This window comes from Diplotaxodon limnothrissa, linkage group LG23, assembly GCF_057381915.1.
Source record: "Diplotaxodon limnothrissa isolate DT_005_m linkage group LG23, D_limnothrissa_male_GT1.1, whole genome shotgun sequence".
Lineage (NCBI taxonomy): Eukaryota > Metazoa > Chordata > Actinopteri > Cichliformes > Cichlidae > Diplotaxodon > Diplotaxodon limnothrissa.
In genome coordinates, this window is record NC_140617.1 from 229,001 (window position 1) to 251,749 (window position 22,749).

General features: G+C 41.2%; 1 protein-coding gene across 1 annotated transcript in view; it reads right to left on the minus strand.

Annotated features, from left to right (window-relative positions):
* pex5la (peroxisomal biogenesis factor 5-like a) overlaps window positions 1-22,749 on the minus strand; it is a 117,180-nt gene that overhangs the window by 31,188 nt on the left and 63,243 nt on the right. Inside the window, exons 2-5 of the mRNA XM_085347652.1 lie at window positions 17,660-17,764; window positions 6,614-6,725; window positions 2,574-2,783; window positions 1,705-1,825 (exon numbers count right to left, since the gene is read on the minus strand). Coding sequence (XP_085203778.1) covers window positions 1,705-1,825; window positions 2,574-2,783; window positions 6,614-6,725; window positions 17,660-17,764 — 548 coding nt within the window. The remainder of the gene's footprint in view (window positions 1-1,704; window positions 1,826-2,573; window positions 2,784-6,613; window positions 6,726-17,659; window positions 17,765-22,749) is intronic.

Genomic DNA, 22,749 nt, shown 5'->3' on the forward strand with positions numbered 1-22,749 from the left:
ATAATCAACAGGTGGACAAACATTCGGTCTCCCCTGTTTCACCGTCTACTAAAGTAATGTTTCCTCAGTTACCTAAAATGTTCAGCAGGACTGTTTGTCTAACAAGAAGCAAGCAAAGGAAGTCGTGGGCCTAAAAACCCTGAACATAAAGACACTAAGGCTACGTTCACTCTGCAGGTCTTGATGCTCAATTCTGAATTTTTGATCAAATCCGATTTTTTTTTGTCTGCTTGTTCACACTACAAATACAATGTGACAGCAAACGGTCTCCAGTGTGAACGCTCAACGCGTCCGCATGCGCAAAAGAAGACGTCACACACAACCCAGACCAAGCAGTAGTGTTTGACTGATGGCCTTAATATAAAGACTTCGGACTTTACGTTTCCCAATTTTGCTCTAAGTTATAATTATAAGTGTAAAGTTATTTACATATGGCCTAATAATTATCCTTATTACAGTTTATCCGTATGACTGTTTTAGAGAGGAGCAGTACAAATAAAATGTTCACGTTTCTCCAACATCGTCTTCCCAACAAACAGGAAGTGTTCACAACGTCTTCCTGGGCGCTGATAGTTGGCGTCTGTCTTGTGTCAGTGACGTAAAAGACGGATTTAATGCGACATGACCATCAAACAGCAGTCGCTTTCTAAAACATCGGATATGTATCGGATTCAGTACCACATACGAAAGTGACCCAGATCGGATTTGAAAATATCGGATTTGATGAGATGAGATAGCCTTTATTTGTCAGTTGCAGGTCTTTTGCCCACAACCGAGATGACAGACCTTGCCGACCGTACATACAATACACAAACATCACATTGGGGAGACAGGTCAGGCCAGGTAGCGAGGAAAAAAACATGGAAATGTGTAACACAGAAGGATAATACAGGAATGCACAGATATCAACACACCATAGCACAATAAACACAGACAGCAACATGGGAAAGTGTTCCAGTGTGTACATCTGATCTGGGACCGCTGCAATCTTTGACTGCGCCTCCAGCTGACCCGGTGTCCACAACGGATGGGAGGTAAGCGTTGGAGGTGGCGTTGGATCCGGGGTAGGGAGGGTGATGCGTCGGTGAGTGCTTATCAGTGTATATGTATGTGTGTGCGTGTCCAGAGTTCAGCTGAGACTGTCCTTCGCCCTGCTAGGCTAAGTAAACAGTCTTCCAGCCAACCCAGGTGGCCTTGCAGGGAATGGGAAGAACAGACTCAACACAGTCGTTATCAGGGTGTTGTTGTTCGGCTCCAGCCTTGAGCCCACAGCTGGCGCCGAAGGGATAGCTGCAATATGATGGTGATTTTTCTTTTGCAAACAACTCATGAGAATTTCAAAGCTGTTCTTTAACACTCCGACACTGGTCTCTCAATGTGCCGTTCACACTGTCACACCATGATCGGATATGAGTCGCAGGGTCAGAAAAGTTGGATTTAATGTGCTTTCGCCTGCAGTGTGAACGTAGCCTAAGACGGTTCTTAGAGGTGGGATAAAAACAAGTCTGAAGGACATTTTTCCTACAAAGTGACACAAATTTTAATGCACAAAAAGCTGCGTAAGCTCTGAGACTTTGGCTACTGATTATTAGACATCTGACAGGGAATTCAGATTTCCAGTGTAAATAATAATGATGCTGGACAGATATGAAAAAGATGATATGATTATTATCCAGTCAGAGTAATATAGAGGTAAGGACCTACCACAGAAACTCATTAGATGAATTTTTAGAAGAACGTCGTCTCTCCAGCTTCCATTTTCTGTTGCCATTTCTTTCAGGGTTGGGATTCAATTCTTCCCATTTATCCAGTGAGCCAATTGTAACTGGTGACAGTAATAACATAACAAAAAACCAAAGTGAAACATGGAAAAACAAAGAAATGTCATTTCAAATTTGCCCGTGAAACATACACAGATGTTCCACTTTCTGTTAATTTGGGGAAACGCTAATGTGTTCAGACAAAAAGCTAAATTAATCAGGTTTGGTGTGCAATTAAATGGTGACACTAATTTTCAAAGATAAGTTATTTTTTCCAGCTTTGAAACACAAACCTTTTAACACGTCTTTCTGAGAGTACAAATAATTAGCTAAAAAACAAAACAAATCTAAACAAATTTAAAAAACGAGAAGACGATCAGCTGTCCACAAATCTATCAGGACACAAAGTTCTGCTTTAAATGACATCACAGTTATAACCAGTCTCCCTCCCATGAGTTATTCACCACACTCGCTCTGCACAGTTACAGACTTTAACCTTTTCAAACACAAAAGGAACTGGCTGTTTCTTTTCTTTTATCCCTTTCATTACATTAAATCGACTCAGTGCTTCTGTGGCCACTCTTGTGCACGTGTGAGGTCACTTCCACACAAGATGATGGGAGTTGTAGTTGTTCAAGTTATAAGGTGTGTCAGAGGGCTCGAGTGGAGGCTGATGAAGGATTGACCACGTTTGCACATTAGTGTTGGCAGCGTGGAGTGGATTCAGTTTTATTGGAGCAGGTCATCCCTGATACTAAGTGTGATTTAGTGTTACTGACAGAAAATCACCCAAACTTTGGAGCGTCTCTCTACCTGAGTCCAGTGATGCCCTCTCTGGGGTTCGCATGCTTGGTGCCGTATGTTCAACTTCCACCTGGATCAGCTCTGTCTCATCTGTCTTTTTCCTGTGTGAGGTGTTCTTCTGGCTGTCTCCCTGGGATAACAGGGCACTCTTTCTGTCCCTGCTGTTCCTCCTCTCTCCAGGTTCGCTGAGATCTAGCAGGTCCAGAGTTGAAGAGAGAACTGTGAGGAGATGGCACATGGTTAGCTTCTCATCTGTCATCTGAAGGATCATTGATAGCCATGGAAACTGCATTCATTAAACGTGTTCTAATTTGATCAAATCTGTTGGAGTGTTGGATTGCACTTAAATTTTCATAGAGTACTTTCCCCCCTCACTCTGGTCTTTTTTAAAAATTAGTAATCTGTGAGTTGACCATCTCCTTATCTCAAATGTAATTTGCGACTTTATTGGCGTCTTTACTTTAAGAGGCCTTCGAGGTTGCATCAAACTTGTAAAACTTTGTAATGAGACTGAATAGCAGGCTTCACTTTTTGTGCACCACGGGCTTTGATTTTGATCGGCACGGTTTCTGACGTGGCATGTAGACCTGTCAGTGGTACTTAAGCTGGAGTATTCCCCCTTAGGTGGGCATCTAAAAATTTGCTGCTGCTCTTTTCAGCCAATCTAAATATACTGCAAATGACTGCACGGTCTGCTAAGGATGAGACGGGCTCTGGAGGCAGTTTGGTCAGTGCAGTAACTCAAGCATGAGTCATGTTAGGTGGCTCAACAAACAAGAAAACATTACTGTGAAAATGCTCAGGTACAAGGAGAGGACTAAAAATGAAAAAGATCTTCAGAGGTTGAAGAACTCCTGCTCAGGGCTATTTAAAAAATTCTAAGAGAGTCTGGCTCCTTGGAAGCAAAAATATTAAGAAATGAGTGGGGACTAAAAACCTTTGCATCGTATCTATCGTGGCATTTTGTCCTTTTGCAGTAGACTCGCTTCCTTTATTTCCCATCAGTAGTTTAGTGAGAAACACTGCAAACCAAATACATGACATGTTTTTGTGAGGTTAGATTAAAAATTCATGACGTGCTAAAACCCACACTAAAACGTTTTCATACACTGGATATTTGAGGAACCCACAAACTTTTCTTGCTCGCCTCCGAGGAGCCGACGACGTCTTTTGAGCCATACGAGCTTAAAAGTGCAGGTACGTGACTGCATAACCGGCATGCTGCTGCTTCATGTCAAGCAACTGAGAGTATTTGTTGACTGAAATCTCTACATAATTAGAGAGTGTGCTCGTTTTCCCAGCCTTGTGCTCTTTAGATGACAAATACAATTAGAAATCAAGGGAGACACACTCGTGTGGATGCTTGCCTGAAGAGTTTCCAGCATCAAAAGAATCACGAACGCTTTATGAAGAGACAGTGATGTAAAAATTGTTTTGCCACCCAGAGTCTCCTTGAAATGATGATGCTAGGAAGAAATACAGCGCACAGTAATTCAATTCAATTCAATTCAATTTTATTTATATAGCGCCAAATCACAACATAAGTCGCCTCAAGGCGCTTCATAGATACAGAGAAAAACCCAACAATCACATGACCCCCTATGAGCAAGCACTTTGGCAACAGTGGGAAGGAAAAACTCCCTTTTAACAGGAAGAAACCTCCTCAGTAAGCATTTAGAAGTAGTTACTGTGTAGCGGCCAGTGGGTTTGTAGTAAACAAGTATGACCACTGAGACATCGAGAGTCCTGATCTCTTCAGTTTGACACCAGTGAGCCAAAACATAATGACAAATTACAGCTGATTATCTTGTACCAGTGGTCTCCATCGGGCCACGTCAGAGCTCTGAGTGTGTGAAACAATTTGGACAAAGACCAAACTGTTCAGCGGTGACTCGCTGCTGCAGTGGAGAGAGAACATATTATTGGCCACAAAGTTAGAGGGATGTGTAACCCTCCATGTTAAGAAATATACTCTAAAACACTTCTCCAGGATGTGGGGGTGGACGCTAAAACACCTTAAAGTGTTACAGGCCCCCTAGGATGAAACATTTCACTATGTCACCAACTATATACTTCTAAACACAAATGATTACATGCAGTATTCTACCATATGCAAACTTATATCACTGAAAGATTATACTGACTAATAAGTACAATTTCCATTGACCCTCCATCATCACAAAACGAAAGGCCTGACACAACTACAAAAACTAAAATCAAGCCAGTAGACAAAATGACACTCTGTTGTTTTGTGACTGATGAAGGAAGCTACTCCCCACACTCACATTCAAGTGTGCAACGATCCAAGAATGGACCAAGTGTGCACACATCAGTGTTTAATTTGTTTAATGTTTAATTTACTAGTAACAATCGAAATGTCATCTTTGGCAATCACTTTTCAAACTTCAATTCCCAAGAATATCATGTATTGACACAATCCTACCACATCACCTTGTGATTTAAGGACAGGAAGTAGCTCCGACGGGAGTGCAGGTGAAAGAAAGGTAGAGGCTGGTGGTCCCAAACTCAGGATTTTCAGCCAGAATTAGTTTGTTTTAATTTACATTTTGATTCGTTTATATTTAGCAGTTTTATAAAGAACACATTGTTAATGACACATCCTTCAAGCCTTCCTTTGACTATTTAAACTAGCAAGTAAACATCAAAGTGATGACAAAAGGAAAAAATGAGAGCAGAAGAGTGTTGGTGAAGCGACTTTCTGTGAATGCGTTAATGTCAGAGCTGCATTGGTCCGGATGGAGACCCCCAAACCTCTGCGCTGTTTTCTTTTAAATCACAAATTTAAATAGATGTATAATTGACTCGGTTCTAAACCCCAGATACCTGTGACATCAATTCATAATTAACTGTGGAGGTTTTTAAGACTCAGAAGAGCAAAAAAACCTGCTGCTGTCGACCTGAACAGCAGATGGAAGTGAAACAGAGAAAGCATCATCACGGAGGACTCATGTGGATTAGCATACTTGAGCTCGTAATTATCTTTGCTTGTTCGATTTTGTTAAGTGTCGTGTGGTTCCGGAAACTTCCATCCAGCATGAAAACAAGTTCACAAACAATCAAACCTAAAATTTGCTTCACCTGCATCATTTTATGTAGCTGCAAACTGCAGCAGCAGGAGACTGTACCCAGTGAAATTTGCCTAAACACAGAGTTTTATTCTTATTTTTGACTTCTTATTTCCAAATCACAATGAGAAATAAATCCCTCAGTTCTGCAGTTTATGTTCCTAAACATAATGATTTTTCCATTAGGGAGAGACAGAGTTGCTCACAGCATTTTTCTCAGCTGACGAGAGATGACATGTGTCAGCTGTCTGATCTGCAAACGATGCCATGCGGAAATCAAGATGGTGTTCAGCTTCTGTTAATGTCAGATGGTTGAGTTTCTCAACAGTGAGTCTGATCCAGATTATTTTAGCACAAACAATCGTTTAAAGCACTAATTATAATACATTTGTATTATAATTCTTTAAATATAGTCAGTTTTAATGTTTGAAGTAGAAAATAAATCAGTCCACTATAATGTGTGAGAATCACAGGAAACATTATTGTATGAGGTGAATAAAACTGATTACTGGGGTGTTTAGTAGGGATAGTGTTAAAACTGCAAATAGAGCTGAAAAGGAAATGTTAGAATGAACCTTTGTTAGATGCTAAAACCTTTTTTTTTATATATATATATACAGTACATCCTTCAACAGCTAATGTTTGTGCAAGCACTGGGCATCACTGAGTGCAACCTGTGGACAGTGAAGAATCAAAATATCATATAATATATGAAGGTCTATTGATCTGACTTGAGGCACAGGTAAATTATATAAAAGAAAGAAACTCGTCTCCAGGATTTTGGCCGTGTTGGATAAAAAGAGGAAGTGACATCCATTTGTTCTAGTCCCAACATGGCTCAGAAAGGTTTTCCTGGCTATTAAATATGAGTAGATTTAAATATAATGCTTGTACAAATGAAAGAAAAATACTTGATGTAAGCACATTATCATCAGCTTAAATGCGGAAATAAAAGTGCTGTACCGGCTGTGTTGGAAGTAACTGGGCGGGAAACCCCATCGCACTTGGTCTCGCAGAGGAAATCGTCGATAGAAGGGCTTAGAAGCGGGCGGCTCTCTTGTTGCTCGCTCACCAGCTGCAGGGACAAACACATGAGACAGTTCAGGCTCTCTTCGCATGTCTCTCATGCTAAACTCCCTTCAAATCCTCTGTGAAAGCCCCCCAAAGCCTTATTATTATGAGGGGAAATTCAGGCCACTGGTTCACATGACAGCAGAGCTATACTGTCAAATCCCTATGAGTGTGTAAACTTCTACAACTCTGTCCTTTGGGGGGCGACATGCTCGTGGTGCACATTATTTAACGACAGCATGTGACGGCACATACTGAACCTGCGGCCTCTCGGCTAAGCCCACTGTGACTTCTCTCTGCAAACTGATGTGTGCGCGTGGCATATGGTTGAACACAGCTGGTATTTCATGATTGTTATCACACAATCACATCTCTATGGCACCAACAAACCCTCAGGTTACTACAGAAAGAAGAGCAGGTTATTGGAGTGTGTGTCATGCACTGAGATCCAGATGAGCTGGACTCGGAGCTGCTTGGTGTCCAGAACAATAATTACATAACCATTCCTGCTTATCTCACCTTCCAAACCATGAAATGCTAATCACTTTGCCTTTGATGCACCAATTTGTAGGGTTGCCAGAGCAGCTGCTGAATAGGTCACATCCAGTTCATTATTGGTACTACGAATCCTCACAACACTTCAGGTGCAGCTGGTCTCAATTTGCCAGCCATTTCTTCATCATTTGGAGAGGAAAGCAGCCGCCACCGGTGATGTCATTGTGTAGCGTGTCCATAATGCTGGCAGCGAGGAAATGTGACATTTCCTGTTGTTGCTCTGCAGGCCATGGCCACAAGCAGAATTTTAATGAAGGTCCTGTTAGTTAGCAAGCATGAAGTGCGCTGAGCACAATCTGCCATATGCTCGATGAAGTGTTGGATGGGCTTTTGATAGCGTTATATTACTTTACAATTATGCTGACTTCCTGAATAAATCTGGAGTGCATGCTGGGCCCTGCTCGACCTCTGTTGGAGAAATTATGAAAAACAAATATCTGACCGCGGGCTCAGAGACATGAATATTGGGCTAAATGGTCATTGTAACATGGCCGTGTGACAGGTAATCATCAATGCGCGTATTAGAAAGATCTGTGTAAATGTGTGTCGACAGGAAAGAGCAGCTTTCAGTAGTCAGCAAGATGAGAAAAGTCCAGTGGACGTAAAAGCCATTTGTCGCTTTGATTGGGGAGTCATTCACCTTCTTTAGGATCTGCTCTGCCAAGCTAAATGTCAAAACGTGGGAAAAAATATTTCAGGTAACAAAGATAAAAATGAAACCACTGAAAAATATTCAAACTGCAATTTTGTGAACTTGGAAAACCAACTGAAATAAAATTTGAAGATATATACAGGAAATATTCTTAGTTTCAGTGTTTGTTTCCTGATCAGACTTTGGTGTGTACAAGACTGTGAGTCACGTGCTTTTCCTGAACGCTGTTCTCACATATGTCCTCTGTGCAATAATAATTAATGGGGACTAGAAATAGCACTGAAACTAATAGAAACTAAAGTAAAACTAAACATTTTTAAAGACGAATAAACAAACGCACTCTGGAAACAAACTGAAACTAAACTGAATTAAAAGCCAAAAGTGAAAATTAAATTAAAACGAGGCTCCATAAATGTTAAAGAGGTAAGTATTTCTCAGTTGCATTGAATAGAGAATAAATTGTAGAAACCTAAACAGGAGAAAGTAGAAGAGAAATAACAATGTTAACATAAACCACTGACACACTCCGGGGCCTGATCAGCCCTGGCAGGGCCTCCTTGGAGATAATGGCCAAAACACCCGATGAATCCAAGGTCCACTGCTGACGATGTGTCCCAAATTTTAATATGATAATTTAGATCAGATCTCTAACCCCTAAACCTAACCAAGGAAACATGGCAGATTAGCCTGGGTAAAAGACCGAAAGTTGAGGCACACAACGATATGTGCCGCTGGTAAAGTTTCTGGGCTACTTTTCCTCATAACAGCCATCCCTGAAAGATTTTCTCTATTTAAAGCAATGCATTACCAGGGACTGTAACATCTAGTCCTTTTACTGAGTGAATGAAAATAAAAACCAATTAGAAAACTGGAAAAACTGGGCAACATATTATATGTTGTGCCTCTGTTACATTATACTGACATTATATGAATTCTTCTTTGTGTTTTTTTCTTACTCTTATTTATCAGTGGTGATCAGCAAGGGGAGAAGTGACAGCTTTGGTTGTATCCTTGCTCTGCAGCAGAGATGCTTTAAAGAGGACATGAATAATACCCAGAGATTGGTTTGTGGAGTGAGAGATTGTGCTGAGCAGCAGGAACAGTGACCCAGCACAGATAATTAGGCTGTGTTTGTGCTGCTCTGCTGTCTGAGTAGAGATTTTGTCCATGGGAAGTCTCACAATGCCGAGTAGCCTTATTTCACCTTTTGCTGCCAGCCAGTGTGTTATTGTCCAATTTGGTCTGAAGCAACCAATCTTAAAATGAAATGCATGAGGGTGGACTTGTTTTTAAAGGTCATATTAAGTGATTTACAGACTGTGCTTGCTCTGCAAAGGTGCAGTTGAGTGTGAGCGGAGGCTAAGCCACTGCTGAATCAGTTACAGCTGTTAGCGGTGTGAAAGGAGTGCATGCTTTATATGAACTAACCCGGATAACCGCTCAGCTGCTGGCCTTTAATGCAGGAAGTGACTCATCTTAAGTGACTTTTTGTTGCTTTTAATTAAATCACTTGTTCTCAATCAACTACATATCACCTGAGTTAAAAAGAAAAAAACCCATAGGTGTCAATGTTTCTGTGAGAGGAAAAATTCTTCCATTGCTCTTCTATTTTTCTGTTTCCTGTTTATGTTTTTGCATTCTCACTATAGAGAGTGACATATATACAGTATGTGTAACAACAATAGGCAATGCAGGCAAGGCTAAAAATATAAGAAAATACTGTAAAACATTATACAAAAGCCCATTTATAGAGGTAGGTTTTTTTTTCAATAGCACCTGATTGTGTTGAGCCTAATGGTCAAAGAAAAATTGCCCAACAGTTTTGGGCTAAAACAGTGAAAGCACAGTGTCCCTTTGTTTTAAAGACTGGACTGTGGAACCTTTAATCGATTGTCTGCTGTGAAGAGTCTGAGGGTGATATTCTGAGATCTAAAGTGGAGCCATAGCGTGGAGTGATTTAATCTTAAACTGCAGTCTGGAGTCATTTTGTATGAAGCAAAAATGGATTAGACTTGGACATGTGGCTAAAACTGAGTCGGTGATTGAAAATAATGTCAAGTTTTTAGCAGATTGCTTTTACTCAGTTATTACTTGTCCAACAAAGGGGACTAACATTATTAGAAATATGATCAGGACCAATAATGAGGACTTAAGTTTTTATCAGAGTTCAGCAGTAAGAATTAAAGGTACACAGTTCGTAAGAGAGACACTCGTGTATAATGGATTACATGGCTGAATAGATGCAGATATAAAGGAAACAAAACAGGTCCAAGGACTGAGCCCTGTGGGATCCCACGTGTTAAGATGTACTCTGTTTGATAAACTGCATAAGAGCCACTCGAGTGCCTTTCCATCTACACCATCTCACATTAGCAGCGATTAGCTTGTCACACATCACGTTGAAACTGATGGCTCTAACATGGCCCCAGTTGCCTAGGCGATGCTTATTTACTACCAGTCAGTCAAAGGTAATCTTCACTCTCATTGGTAGTCACTTCGGTTGCTTCCTTGAGGATTGAGATGAGTTTATTTCCTGCCCATTTCAGTGGATATGTCGTTTGTACTTGCTTGCCCAGTAAGGTCTCCAGTGTGTAGCCAGCTTCACTCTATTGAAGCGAATGGTTGGCAAAATCAAAGCTACAGTCAGGTCCAGTAAAATAACAAGAGCAAAAGTTAAAGTGCTGTTCATAAGCCTAACTGCAATAAAACAGCTCCTGTACTGATTCTTTCCCCTAAAGTCAGACTGAAATGGATCAAATCAGTTGTTGTGTTATGTATAGTTTTTTTTTTTAACATAATGAGCTTTCCAACATATTTTGACAGGTTTCACCATCATGTCTCCTCATATTCATCTGAACCTTTTTGTATGTAAAGTATTTTAGCAACTTTAATTACAGTTACACAAGTAACTGGTGTTGCAGACCGTTATTTTGTGAAAACATTACTTAATTAAAGGTTTATTCAGATTAACAGTGAACTGACTGTGAGCAGTTCAGGTAATTGACTATTTGATAGTTAATGTACTAATTTCCTGGTACATTAATATGTTCTGTTTCCTTTATAGATTTCTGTATTGACAGCTTTGATGTTTAAATGAAGCATTAATCAGCTCTGTTATATTGCCTGTGGTACAGTAACGTATGCATGAGTGCATGCAGTCAAATGCATTCTCTAGCGTGTTGCACGTAAGAATAAAACAGAAGATTTCCTTCTGTCTGGTGTCTTCAGGATTGAAGTCTTATTTCTGATTTTAATGTACTTAACACATCATGCTTCGAGCTAACCGAGTCGTTAAATACCAGTTGAGCTGTATAGATATTGTATAGTGTTCTCTTTACACCTTAACAGGCATTCATAAGTGCACATGCTCACAGCGACTGAGCATTTGGATTGCAGCTGTGTTTTCATGCAGTGGACGATAACCATGATAAGAAGCATTTCCCATTCAAAGCATCTAATAAATCATTTGTGAGTTTGGCCTGTTTTCTTTTTAGATGCGTTTTTATAACCCTTTTTTCTACGTCACAAGACTTTGGATTTTTCCACTCTGTTTATTTCTTTATTTATTTTTGGATTGATTGATTGACTGAAGGTCAGTTCTGTCAAATGAGCAGCATGTGGCTCATTTAGAAAACATCATTTAGAGTCCTCCAGTAATGCTCTGATTTAATTGAATAGTGTTGAGATTTAAAGTTTTGACAGACATGATTGGGATCCATGCTGAGCCATGTTCTGCTGACAGCTGACATTAGCATATCCCCAGAAAATGTGACATTTGAAACAATATGGTGACAAACTTCACACAAAACTACATCTTTGGTACAGTAGGCCTTTTCTTTAAATCAAGGATGCAAATTTCAGTTTTAAGTCAAGGTGATAAATCTTTGTGATTATGCACTGATAGCACTTAGCCTTTTTAGTGACATGTTTTTTTAATAGATGTCACCCAGTAGTTTGTGGATGTTGTTTTCAGGCTTCAGTTCTGGCATTATGGTTGTTGCCATGCTGTTTTTGGAGCCAGAATAAGATCAGAGGCTGGAGTGCTAAGCTAACAGTTAGCTACATTAGCATGCTTGATGAACAAGTTGCAAACATCGGCTGTATGGGACACAGCAACAAATAGCTGCTAATTAGTGTTAAATGCATGCAAATATACAACATCATCAGAACTGGAGGATAGACTGACATTATAATTAACCAGACAGAAAAATGTGTTATCTAATAGATATAAGCTGGCACCCACAGACTATAGATGGCTGTAGCTTCTGGCCCTGAAAAATGAAGCCAAAGCCAAAATGCCTCCACCCTACATTTTTTAAACTCCCCTGATGGGAATAAGTTCTTAAGTTGGACACAAGCCTGCAGTGTTTATGATCTCAGTAAAGGCTTTCCTAACGAGTTAATGGTTTTAATCACTTCTTTCAAGTTTTATTTTATAGAAACTTACTGCTCATTTTGTAAATTATGGTTGCCTTTAATGTAAAATGGACAATAAAGGAGGTTTAGCTTTAGTGCAGGGCTACTCTTTGAATTATAGATCTCTACTGTATAAGCATCCAGGTATCAAGGTTTATTAATAAGGAAAAAAAAAGGATTATGGCCGAAATATTTAAAGTTTAAAGTTGTTTGGTTGACAATGGCTATGTTAAAATATGTTAATCTTTCATATAAAGATTATATCAACACCCCCTGTCACTTAGAACGGTCACACTCGTAAAATATATATAATTTTAAGGAAAAGAGACCAAAAATGTTCTGCAAAAGGGTGTAAATATGTTTAATTCTGCTGAAAAGTTGGGGATGTCATCATGGGACTCTATTGGCATCGACTTGCTTTGAAACCAGCTTCAAGTGCCATTTGATTTGTTGCATTTGTTTTTGCTATTTCTGCACTGGCTTCATTTTAAGGCTCAACTCCATTTTTCAACAGTTTCCAAGTGTGGCACATTCACTAAAGACACCATCTGGTGTTACTATGACCATGATGGACGTATCATTTGGTGAGTTGGGAGAGCTGCAGATGAGAGATTTTAGCACAGGTTGGTGTTATGGACAGGGTGACAACCCTACTGGATTTTAAAATCCTCCAGAGTGATACATGAGGCCTGAGGTTGTAAAGCTTGGCGTTGTAACTGACTACATTTGGGATGTTTTCAAGGTTAAATGTTAAACACTAGTCTCGCCTTAAGGGGGAACACATGGTAGCGTGGTAACACTAAACTAGAACGGTCATAAAGGAAACTATAACCCATTAGCATTCAGCACAAAAGCACTGCTGTGCCTAAGTGCATCATTAAAGATGTTAGTGTGAGTGTGGAGTCTGACAGACTGAAAGCTTGATTTGACTGTGAACGGTCGCTTTTGAGCCTATAAGTTGAGGCACGCCTGTGAAGAGGAGGTTGTTTCTGTATGACTGCTGGCAGCCTTCTGATGGAGGACTCTGTACGATCTACGCCCAACCCTAAACGATCACTGTAAGCTGATGTAGTTCTTCAAAGCACTTTGTGTAATTGCCACAGGAGTCTGTTCTAAATCATGGCTTTGAAATGATGAGACCTCTTCACTTTCCTCCTCCAATCAACCAGAAAATGGGGACAGAAAATCTACCATGTTTATCTGGGATGATGTGTGAGGCACAGAGCAGGTAGCATGCAAACACTAATTACAGGTTCACTTCTAAGGCAGGAGAGGAGCTTTGTGAGCTGTTTGCCCATTGCTATGAGGAGGTTACTGTTTTCCCTCGCTGCCTTTCTTTTTAACTCTCTCCTATGCAAAGCACTTTGGCATTTTGTTTACAAGTGCTTTAAGCAGTAATCTAGAATATTATGTGATAGAAAACTTCAACTAATTGTGCCACTTGGGCTTGACTCTCAGATGTTGCTGTCAGGGGAATTGTGTACCAGAGTCTTGAAGGAGGGGAGGCTGAGGTGAGGGTAGGAGGAGGTGCAGAGGATGGAAAACACTACATAAAGGCAAAGAGAACTAATGTCAGCTGTTAGCTAAAAGCTGGCGGCTATGCGATGGATGGTTGGCTAGAAAAATGATAACAGTCAAGGTTGTATGCTTTATAGAGTTCACGTGGTTGTGAGCTGTGGTCAGGGATTATATAACTATGCAGCAAGTCTTTTTTAAAATGCAAAATTGATTCTTACAAATCATTAGAAAGCTTCTCCGTGATGCATCAGGTTGTTTACTCGTTACTTTTGTTTCCAAGCAGTTTCTTGTGGGTGGTGATGATCTATTCATCCCAAAGGCTTGTTGGGGTTTTATGAGTCATCGTGATGGCTTTATATGATTTGACTTTAGGCAGCAGAGTCAAAAGTGAAATATTTAAAAAAAAGAATAATTTCTTCCCTTATATATTTGAGTGAAGAATAAAGCTGCCATTATTTCATACTAAAAGCTTGCTACCAGACTGCCTTTGGACAAAAATCATCAATTCAACAGCCCATCGCTCTGTACTTTTCTTGTGATTTGTCCAAGACTGGTTTTATTAATGCTGAAGATCGGTCCTAACAGCTGGCTCTATAATGTGTCTTGTTATAATGACTGGAACTGGATCAGTGGTTAGCACGGCTTCCTCACAGCAACAGGATCCTGGATATTTTTTATTTCTCTGGTTACTCCGTTTTGTCCTGGCATTGAGAGTCATGGTGGGTTAGCTCCGAAACCAAGGTTAACCCTGCCTATTTTGGCCAAGGACACTAATTCAATTTGAATTTTGCTTGTAAATAAAGGTTTGAAATATTCTATCCAGTACAACATTTTGCCTGACTGATTTGTTTTTAGGAGACAGTGTGAAAAAAGTACAACGTAATATTAAAAAAGGAATGTATCCATTTTTTAGGATACTTAAAAAGGTACTTTTTGCACATTGAATCTTACCTTTTTTACTAAAAGTCAATAAAAAATGAACAAAATAACAAAAATAAAACAAAAACTGATAATTAACAGCAGATCTGTTGCACATACAGTAGCACACAGTTCTGAAGATCATCACTGTAGTTTAGTTTTATATGGATGAAGAAATGAGGATATCAGAGCTGTGAATTAAATTAGAGGAAGAGGTGAATGTGACGTCTTGTTTCATGCGGATTCTTTTTCATGTATCATCATAAAGAGTCTGGCTGGTTGAAGCCTGTGTGTGTGTGGCCCATTCAGACATCATGCATCATCTTGGGCTTTCCAAACAAACCTGACCTGACTTGACGTGCGGCTAAAGGGACCACCGGCTGTGGCTTAGCCTCCATCACTTGCTAAGTGACATCAGGCAGGGACACTTCTCAAACTGCTGCCTCAGCCACTGGAGAGCACTTCAATCATGAGTTGAGTCCAGCCGAGTGGAAACAACATCCAGCATTCGCTTCGACGCTGTCATTTAAGATTATTTTACTGGTGATTTTGATTTTGACTAACTGACAATCCAGATATTAAAAAATAAAAATCTGCAGAAAAATTGACTTTTTCATATACACCCTTTAATCATTTTAGCACATAAAATGTTTAAACAACAGTGTGCGAACACTGGGGGGGGGGGGTTTGGTGAAGGGTGTGCAAAAAGCAAGCAAAGTGGTTGTTACTGTTACATGTCTGTGGTACTCAAATATGATTTAACTGTTATAATTTGACATATTTTTCTACCTTTTTAAAAAGAGAGGATACAGGAAACTCACTTTCTATACATTATGTAGTGCATGCATGTGTGACCTGCTTAGTATGTATGATGGGCCTCTAAGTTTGTGTCTTTAATTAGTTGTTGTGGCTTTGATCATTTTAATAATTATGTGAAGACAATAGTGAGAAGAGCCTTCATTGGCTTCCAGTGCGTTTTAGAATTAAATTCAAAATGTTACTTTTGACTTGGCCAGACACCGGACTATTTGTCTGACCTATTGCAGCTTTATACGCCCTAGAGCCCTTCGATCAAGCAAACATCTGCTCCTTACATAAGCCTAGGATGGTTCATAGAGGAGATCGGGCATTTGCGGTTGTGGCACTGAAAATGTGGAATGATCTACCTCTCCACATTAGAAAGGCCCCAACTGTTACTCTTTTTAAATCGCATCTGAAAACATATTTTTTTACTCTGGCTTTTGAAACTGTAGGAGAGTTACCAATTCTTTTATCCTAATTTTCTTTTAATTTTCTTACCTGTCGTTGTCGTCAATGTCATTACTTTGTACAGCACTTTGGTCAGCTCCCTATTGTTATTAAACGTGCTTTATAAATAAATAAATGAAATGAGAGGTTTTATATTGTTTTGTTATTGTTTGTTATTTTTGATTCATTTTGAAAGTTGAAGCCTGTGGCCTCATGGAAACATGCTGTCATCATTGCACTGTGAGAAGTAAACCCAAAATGGTAATGACATTTGTGTTCATGTTCTTTTCACTCAATGCTGGGCCTGAAGACAAGATTATTGACATTTGAAGGCTGTAAAATGTAAACCCCCCCAGTCTGAATGTTTTTAGACCATGAATGGTCATCATCAGCTGTTATCAGCCTCGTGCATGTTGCCAGTCGGCGGCCTCCTCCACCTACCAGCACACTCAATAGGCCGTTATCACCTCATTCGCCGGTGGTCGATCAGACTCGCTGAGCATAACTGATGGAGCGTTGCCTGTTTGAAGCAGCAATAAAACTCAATGTAAAGTAGCAGGAGAAATATGAGCTGCTAACATCCAAACTGAGAATAAGTTATTGATCTATTATTTCCATTAATTTGATTTCAGCCTCACTGCAGCATCTTAAATGAGCAGAAATGTCAGATACAGGAAACGTGTGCTAACAATCACTGATTCCTTCCTGACCCTTTACACTTTGGTTTAAGATAAATCTTTAAATCGTACTCTGTTGGTGTCGACTCAGCAAACAATTTGGGGCTATAATTACATCCCCCCCACACTTAAGTGGGAAAATTATATCTGTTGTATGAGAGCTTATCAAACCAGACACTGCATTAGAAAATAAAACAGGAGTAAAGCATGCTACAGCTTATCAAAACATAGACACACACGCAGCAGCAGCACCCACAGAAGCAATCAAGCACAGGGCAACAAAACTCATACTGGCACTTGGTGCATAGACTCCAGCTTTACCACTTAAAAAGCAACAGAGAAGTGAAAAGCTCAGCAATGGCTGCAGTAATTTGCTGCAGTCTTTGGTTCAAAGAACACCACCAACAGCTCAATGCCATGCTGTGTGACATAGCATTTTTTTGGAAATGCATTCACACACTGTTTGTGCTGAGGATTAGCTGCTTATGAGGTGTAAAAAGTTCACGAGGAAGTTTGACTGACCCGATTATGAATGGGACACGAAATTTGTGGTTAATCCCCATACAGTGTTAAATATAGAAGTGGAGGAGCACTATGAGTGTTGCAGAGGCTAATTGGAAAAGATAAAGAGTCGCATGAATAATTGCAGTGAATTTGAGGTTACTTGTGTAGATGGTAACATCATTAGGCTCTGTTTGTACAAACGTAGTGATGCATTAGGTGGGTTTTATACCCCATAGAGCAGCTGGAAATGAAATAATTTTCGCTTCTTTGTTAGATACAACAGTCATAAGGCTCAAGTTAGGAGTTAGTAGACAGGAGAGGTCAGTTATAGGACACTCAAAGCTTTGCTCGTGTTTCAGTGTGACCAACACAGGAGGACTTTCTGCTTTAATCCAGGGGGTGGGTTTGGGATTGGGGTGGGTGGGGTGTTTCTGAAATGCATCTGCCCACCTTTGTAGTCACTGTGAGGAGGGGCTTCCCTTCTGATGACGCCTTACTTGGTATCTCCTTCAGGACCATGGCAACAGTCTTATCTGCAGCCCTAGAGTCTTTCCCCTACAACAGTGAGATCAACAACGACTTGTGTCAGGACAGTTGGACAACTCAGTGCGACCCCATCCAGGGCATCTTACAGAGCATACTTTACCTTATGATGATGGACAAATACTACAGGCTGTCTGATAATCAACACATCAACTAAAGACATTTCCACAAGACCATGGCAATGAAACGAAGGTCACTGCACGATGTAGAGGGTTGACTGTGGACAGAGATGAGTATGGTTGTCCACAGCAGCACTTCTGCACACTGTGATGATTATAAAGAGCTCATTATACAGAGTGTAAGGCTTTGACTCCACTATGGGTACAACTGCAAGTGCTAATATAAAAAGTTTGGTCTAAAAAATTAAACTGTGTGATGCAATGATTTGTTTCTACACTATTTTCAATATTTCCTCTTCTCCTGCATATATTTAACTTGTTAAGGTGAAAACTACGAAAACTGAAGCCAGCGTGTTAAAATCTGGATACCCACGATAGTAAAATTATTATATAGTAAAAAAGACCAATTGAGAGGATGAAAAAAAGGAAAACAATCATCAATCAACAATCAAGGAAATCATCATTCATCATTTGGATGAGCACGGGGTGGCTGTAGCTCAGGAAGGTTGGTGGTTCAGTCCCTGGCTCCTACTAGTCTGCGTGCCAAATATCCTCGGACATTAACACCAAGTTGCTCTCTGATGCATCCATCGGTGTGTGAATGGTAATTAGAAAGCACTTGTTTGTGTGAATGTTGTACAGAGCGCTTTGGGAGAGCAGAAAAGCGCTATACAAGAATCAGTCCATTTACCACTAACTAGAGTTGGGTGTCCCGAGACCACTTTTACGTGGTCTTGGTCTTGTCTTGGTCTCGCTGTCTCGGTCTTGCTTTCTTAGATCGACATAGTTCTCGGGCTAAGCTAAAGCTAACACCACACCGGCTGCCTTTACCCAGTATTTTTCTCGCCAATGTCCGTTCTCTGGCAAACAAAATGGATGAGATACGGCTCTCCATCACTAACAACAGACGGATTATGGACTCAAATGTCATGTTTTTCACCGAAACATGGCTGAACAACAGCTGCCCGGACAATGCTATCGAGTTAGCAGGACGCCACACACACCGAGCCGACAGGCTAGCAGATGACTCCGGCAAGACCAGAGGTGGAGGTTTGTGCATTTATATTAACAATGCTTGGTGCATGAACTCCACTACTACTGAGAGTCACTGCTCACCTAATGCGGAGTTTTTAATGGTCAAATGCAGACCTTATTATCTCCCCAGAGAATTCACTTCGATCATACTCACTGCCGTGTATATACCCCCCGACGCTAATGCTAGGTTGGCCATGAAAGAACTTTCTGCAGCCATTAACAAACACCAGAATAAACACCCCGAGGCTGCTTTTATTGTTGCTGGCGACTTCAACCACACCAACTTAAAGACAGTCCTCCCCAGATTCCACCAACATGTCTCCTGCCACACCAGAGGAGACAAGACTTTAGACCATGTGTATTCCAACCTGGCTGGAGCCTACAAAGCCACACCCCTCCCCCACATTGGACAATCGGACCATCTCTCCCTGTTCCTCACACCTCGGTATTCACCACTCATCCAACGTGTGAAACCTGCTGTGAGGACAATTAAAGTGTGGCCAGAGGGGACAGACGCAGTGCTCCAGGACAGATTTAAAAACACAGACTGGAATATGTTCACCCACACAGACCTGGACCAGTACGCCTCATCTGTACTGGATTACATCTCCAAAACCACAGACAGTGTCACCACCCAGAAACGGATCACCATGTACCCCAACCAGAAGCCTTGGATGAACCGGGATGTTCGTCTCCTCCTGAAGGCCCGCAACACTGCCTTTAGGTCAGGAGATGCACACGCCTACAGTACAGCCAGGGCTAATCTAAAGAAGGGCATCAAAAAAGCCAAACACCATTACAAAAAGAAGGTAGAAGAACACTTCTCCAACTCCAACCCCCGACGCATGTGGCAAGGACTCCAGACCATCACAGACTACAGGACCACCAAACCCTCCCCCGCATCCTCTGATGTCTCCTTCCTCAACGAGCTCAACAACTTTTATGCTCGTTTTGAGCGAGGGAACCCCACAACCACAACCAAAGCAGACATGACGCCAGACCACCAACCTATGACTCTCTCCCCCACCGATGTAGGAGCGGTGCTGAGCAGGATCAATGTCCACAAGGCTGCAGGCCCTGATGGCATCCCCGGGCGTGTTCTCAGAGCGTGTTCTGGGGAGCTTGCAGGAGTGCTCACAGACATATTCAATCTGTCCTTGGCCCACGCTGTGGTACCGGCCTGCTTCAAATCCACCTCCATCGTCCCGATACCCAAAAACTCCAACCCATCTTGCCTCAATGATTACCGCCCAGTAGCACTCACCCCCATCATCACTAAGTGCTTAGAGCGACTGGTCCTAGCACACTTCAAATCCTGTCTCCCCCCCACCCTGGACCCCCACCAATTCGCATACCGCCGGAACAGGAGCACAGAGGATGCAGTCTCCATCGCAATGCACTCTGTCCTCTCACACCTGGACAACAACAACACCTACGCCAGAATGCTGTTTATAGACTTCAGTTCAGCATTCAATACAATCCACCCCTCACAACTCATCAGGAAACTGACAGACCTGGGTATCAGTTCCCTCATCTGCAAATGGTTACTGGACTTCCTGACCAACCGCCCCCAACATGTCCGGCTGGATAACCACTGCTCATCTACCATCACAATGAACACCGGTGTACCACAAGGCTGTGTGATGAGCCCTTTCCTCTACTCCCTCTTCACCCACGACTGCAGACCTGCTGATGGTTCCAACACCATCATTAAGTTTGCAGATGACACCACGGTGATTGGCCTCATCAGTGACAACGATGAGGCCGCCTACAGGGAGGAGGTGGATCGTCTGGCTGAGTGGTGCGACACAAACAACCTGCTGCTTAACACCGAGAAGACCAAGGAGCTCATCATGGACTACAGGAGGAATGCTGACCCACATCCACCCATCCACATTAAGGGGACGGCTGTGGAGCGTGTGAGCAGCTTCAAGTTCCTGGGAGTCCACATCTCCGAGGATCTCACCTGGACGACCAACTGCTCCAAGCTGGTCAAGAAGGCTCACCAGCGCCTCTTCTTCTTGAGGACTCTGAGGAAGAACCACCTGTCCTCAGACATCCTGGTGAACTTCTATCGCTGCACCATCGAGAGCATCCTGACCAACTGTATAACAGTCTGGTACGGGAACTGCTCTGCCTCGGACCGGAAGGCGTTGCAGAGGGTCGTGAAAGCTGCCCAGCGCATCGCCGGAGCACCACTTCCTGCCATAAAAGACATCTACAGGAAGCGGTGTCTGAAAAGGGCTGGGAAAATCATCAAAGACCCCAGTCACCCATCACATGGACTCTTCACCCTCCTGCCCTCTGGGAGGTGCCACAGGAGCCTCCGGACTAAGACCACCAGGTACCGGAACAGCTTCTTCCCCACAGCTGTCAGACTCCTGAACTCTGCCTCCTGACATCTGACCCACGTTAAACTCATGGACTGAACATACACACACCCACAATGGACAACTGTACCCTCAAACACACAACAATAACATGGACTGAACCACCACTCACAACCACCAGCACTTTATATAGCCTCTGTAGAAACTATCTACACCCTCACTTATCTTAACTGCACTACTGTATAGCTCTGTGTAAATAATCATTCTGTACATTCGATAATTTTTAATCCTACAACTGTTTACAACTTGCATAGTTCCCATTTCTGTATAGCTGTATATCCCAGATTCTGTAAAGTTATTTATTTCATATTCTGTATAGTTTTTCATATTTATATCCTGTTCATAGCTTGTACTCACTACAGCCTGTACATACTTATAGTTATAGAATATTCACAACATACTTCATACCGTGTACATTATAACATACCATAATAGACCCATTTCTGTAATATACTCACATATCTATATTATTGCTAATATATATTGTAATATATCTATATCACTAAAGCACTTCTGGATGGATGCAAACTGCATTTCGTTGCCCTGTACCTGTGCATGTGCAATGACAATAAAGTTGAATTCTATTCTATTCTATTCTATTCTATTCTCGGGAGATTTGGAGTCAACCGCCGGCAGAGCTGGGGGGGGGCTTACTGAGCTTAAGCATCAGAAGCATTGGGTCTTTTGGAGTGTAATTTGTTTCATCGTTAGATGTCTGACTGACAACTGTTGAGTGAATCAACAAACGGCAAAATGAAAAGCCGAACAACAACAATGGTGTTTCTTTAGAGAGTCTCAGCTTACATGTGTGTTTATTTCATATTTTCAGTTGTTTCCCTCCACGGCTAAATAAATCAGTAATGTACTGATGAACACAACAATGGACATGAGGAGCTTCTTTCAAAGAAAAAACTGGTAGATGTTATTTTATATATTATGCTTTGTATGTTGTTCAGTATATTTCTATGCAAAACAAGAGGAATTTCAATACACAGCAGTATATTCACAGTTTAAACCAGATAGTTACACTTTATGGAGAAAACATAAAAACATTATTTTACTGTTAAACATCAATTTACAGTAAACTTGTTTTGTTTTGGATAAATAAATATTGAAATATCTTTTGAATTAGTTAAATGTCAGAATAAAGAGAGAGAGAGCTTCTATTTTTATCACTTTCATCAAATGTAGGAGTACATATACTCTAAGTTTATTGTTAATTAATAAGAAACTCCAGACGATTCTATTCTGAGCTGAAGAAGCTTCTGATTGGTTCGTAGAGTCCATGTGAGCAAACTGGTGGCACAGCTGTGGATGCATATAAGGCAAAACACAGAGTCTGTTTCTGTGACATGGGAACATCAAGACATGTCAACAAAACACCAGGAACAGAAAATTTGTAAATATCTGGTTTCCACTGTATATTTGATGATGTTGGTGTTTGGTTTGATTG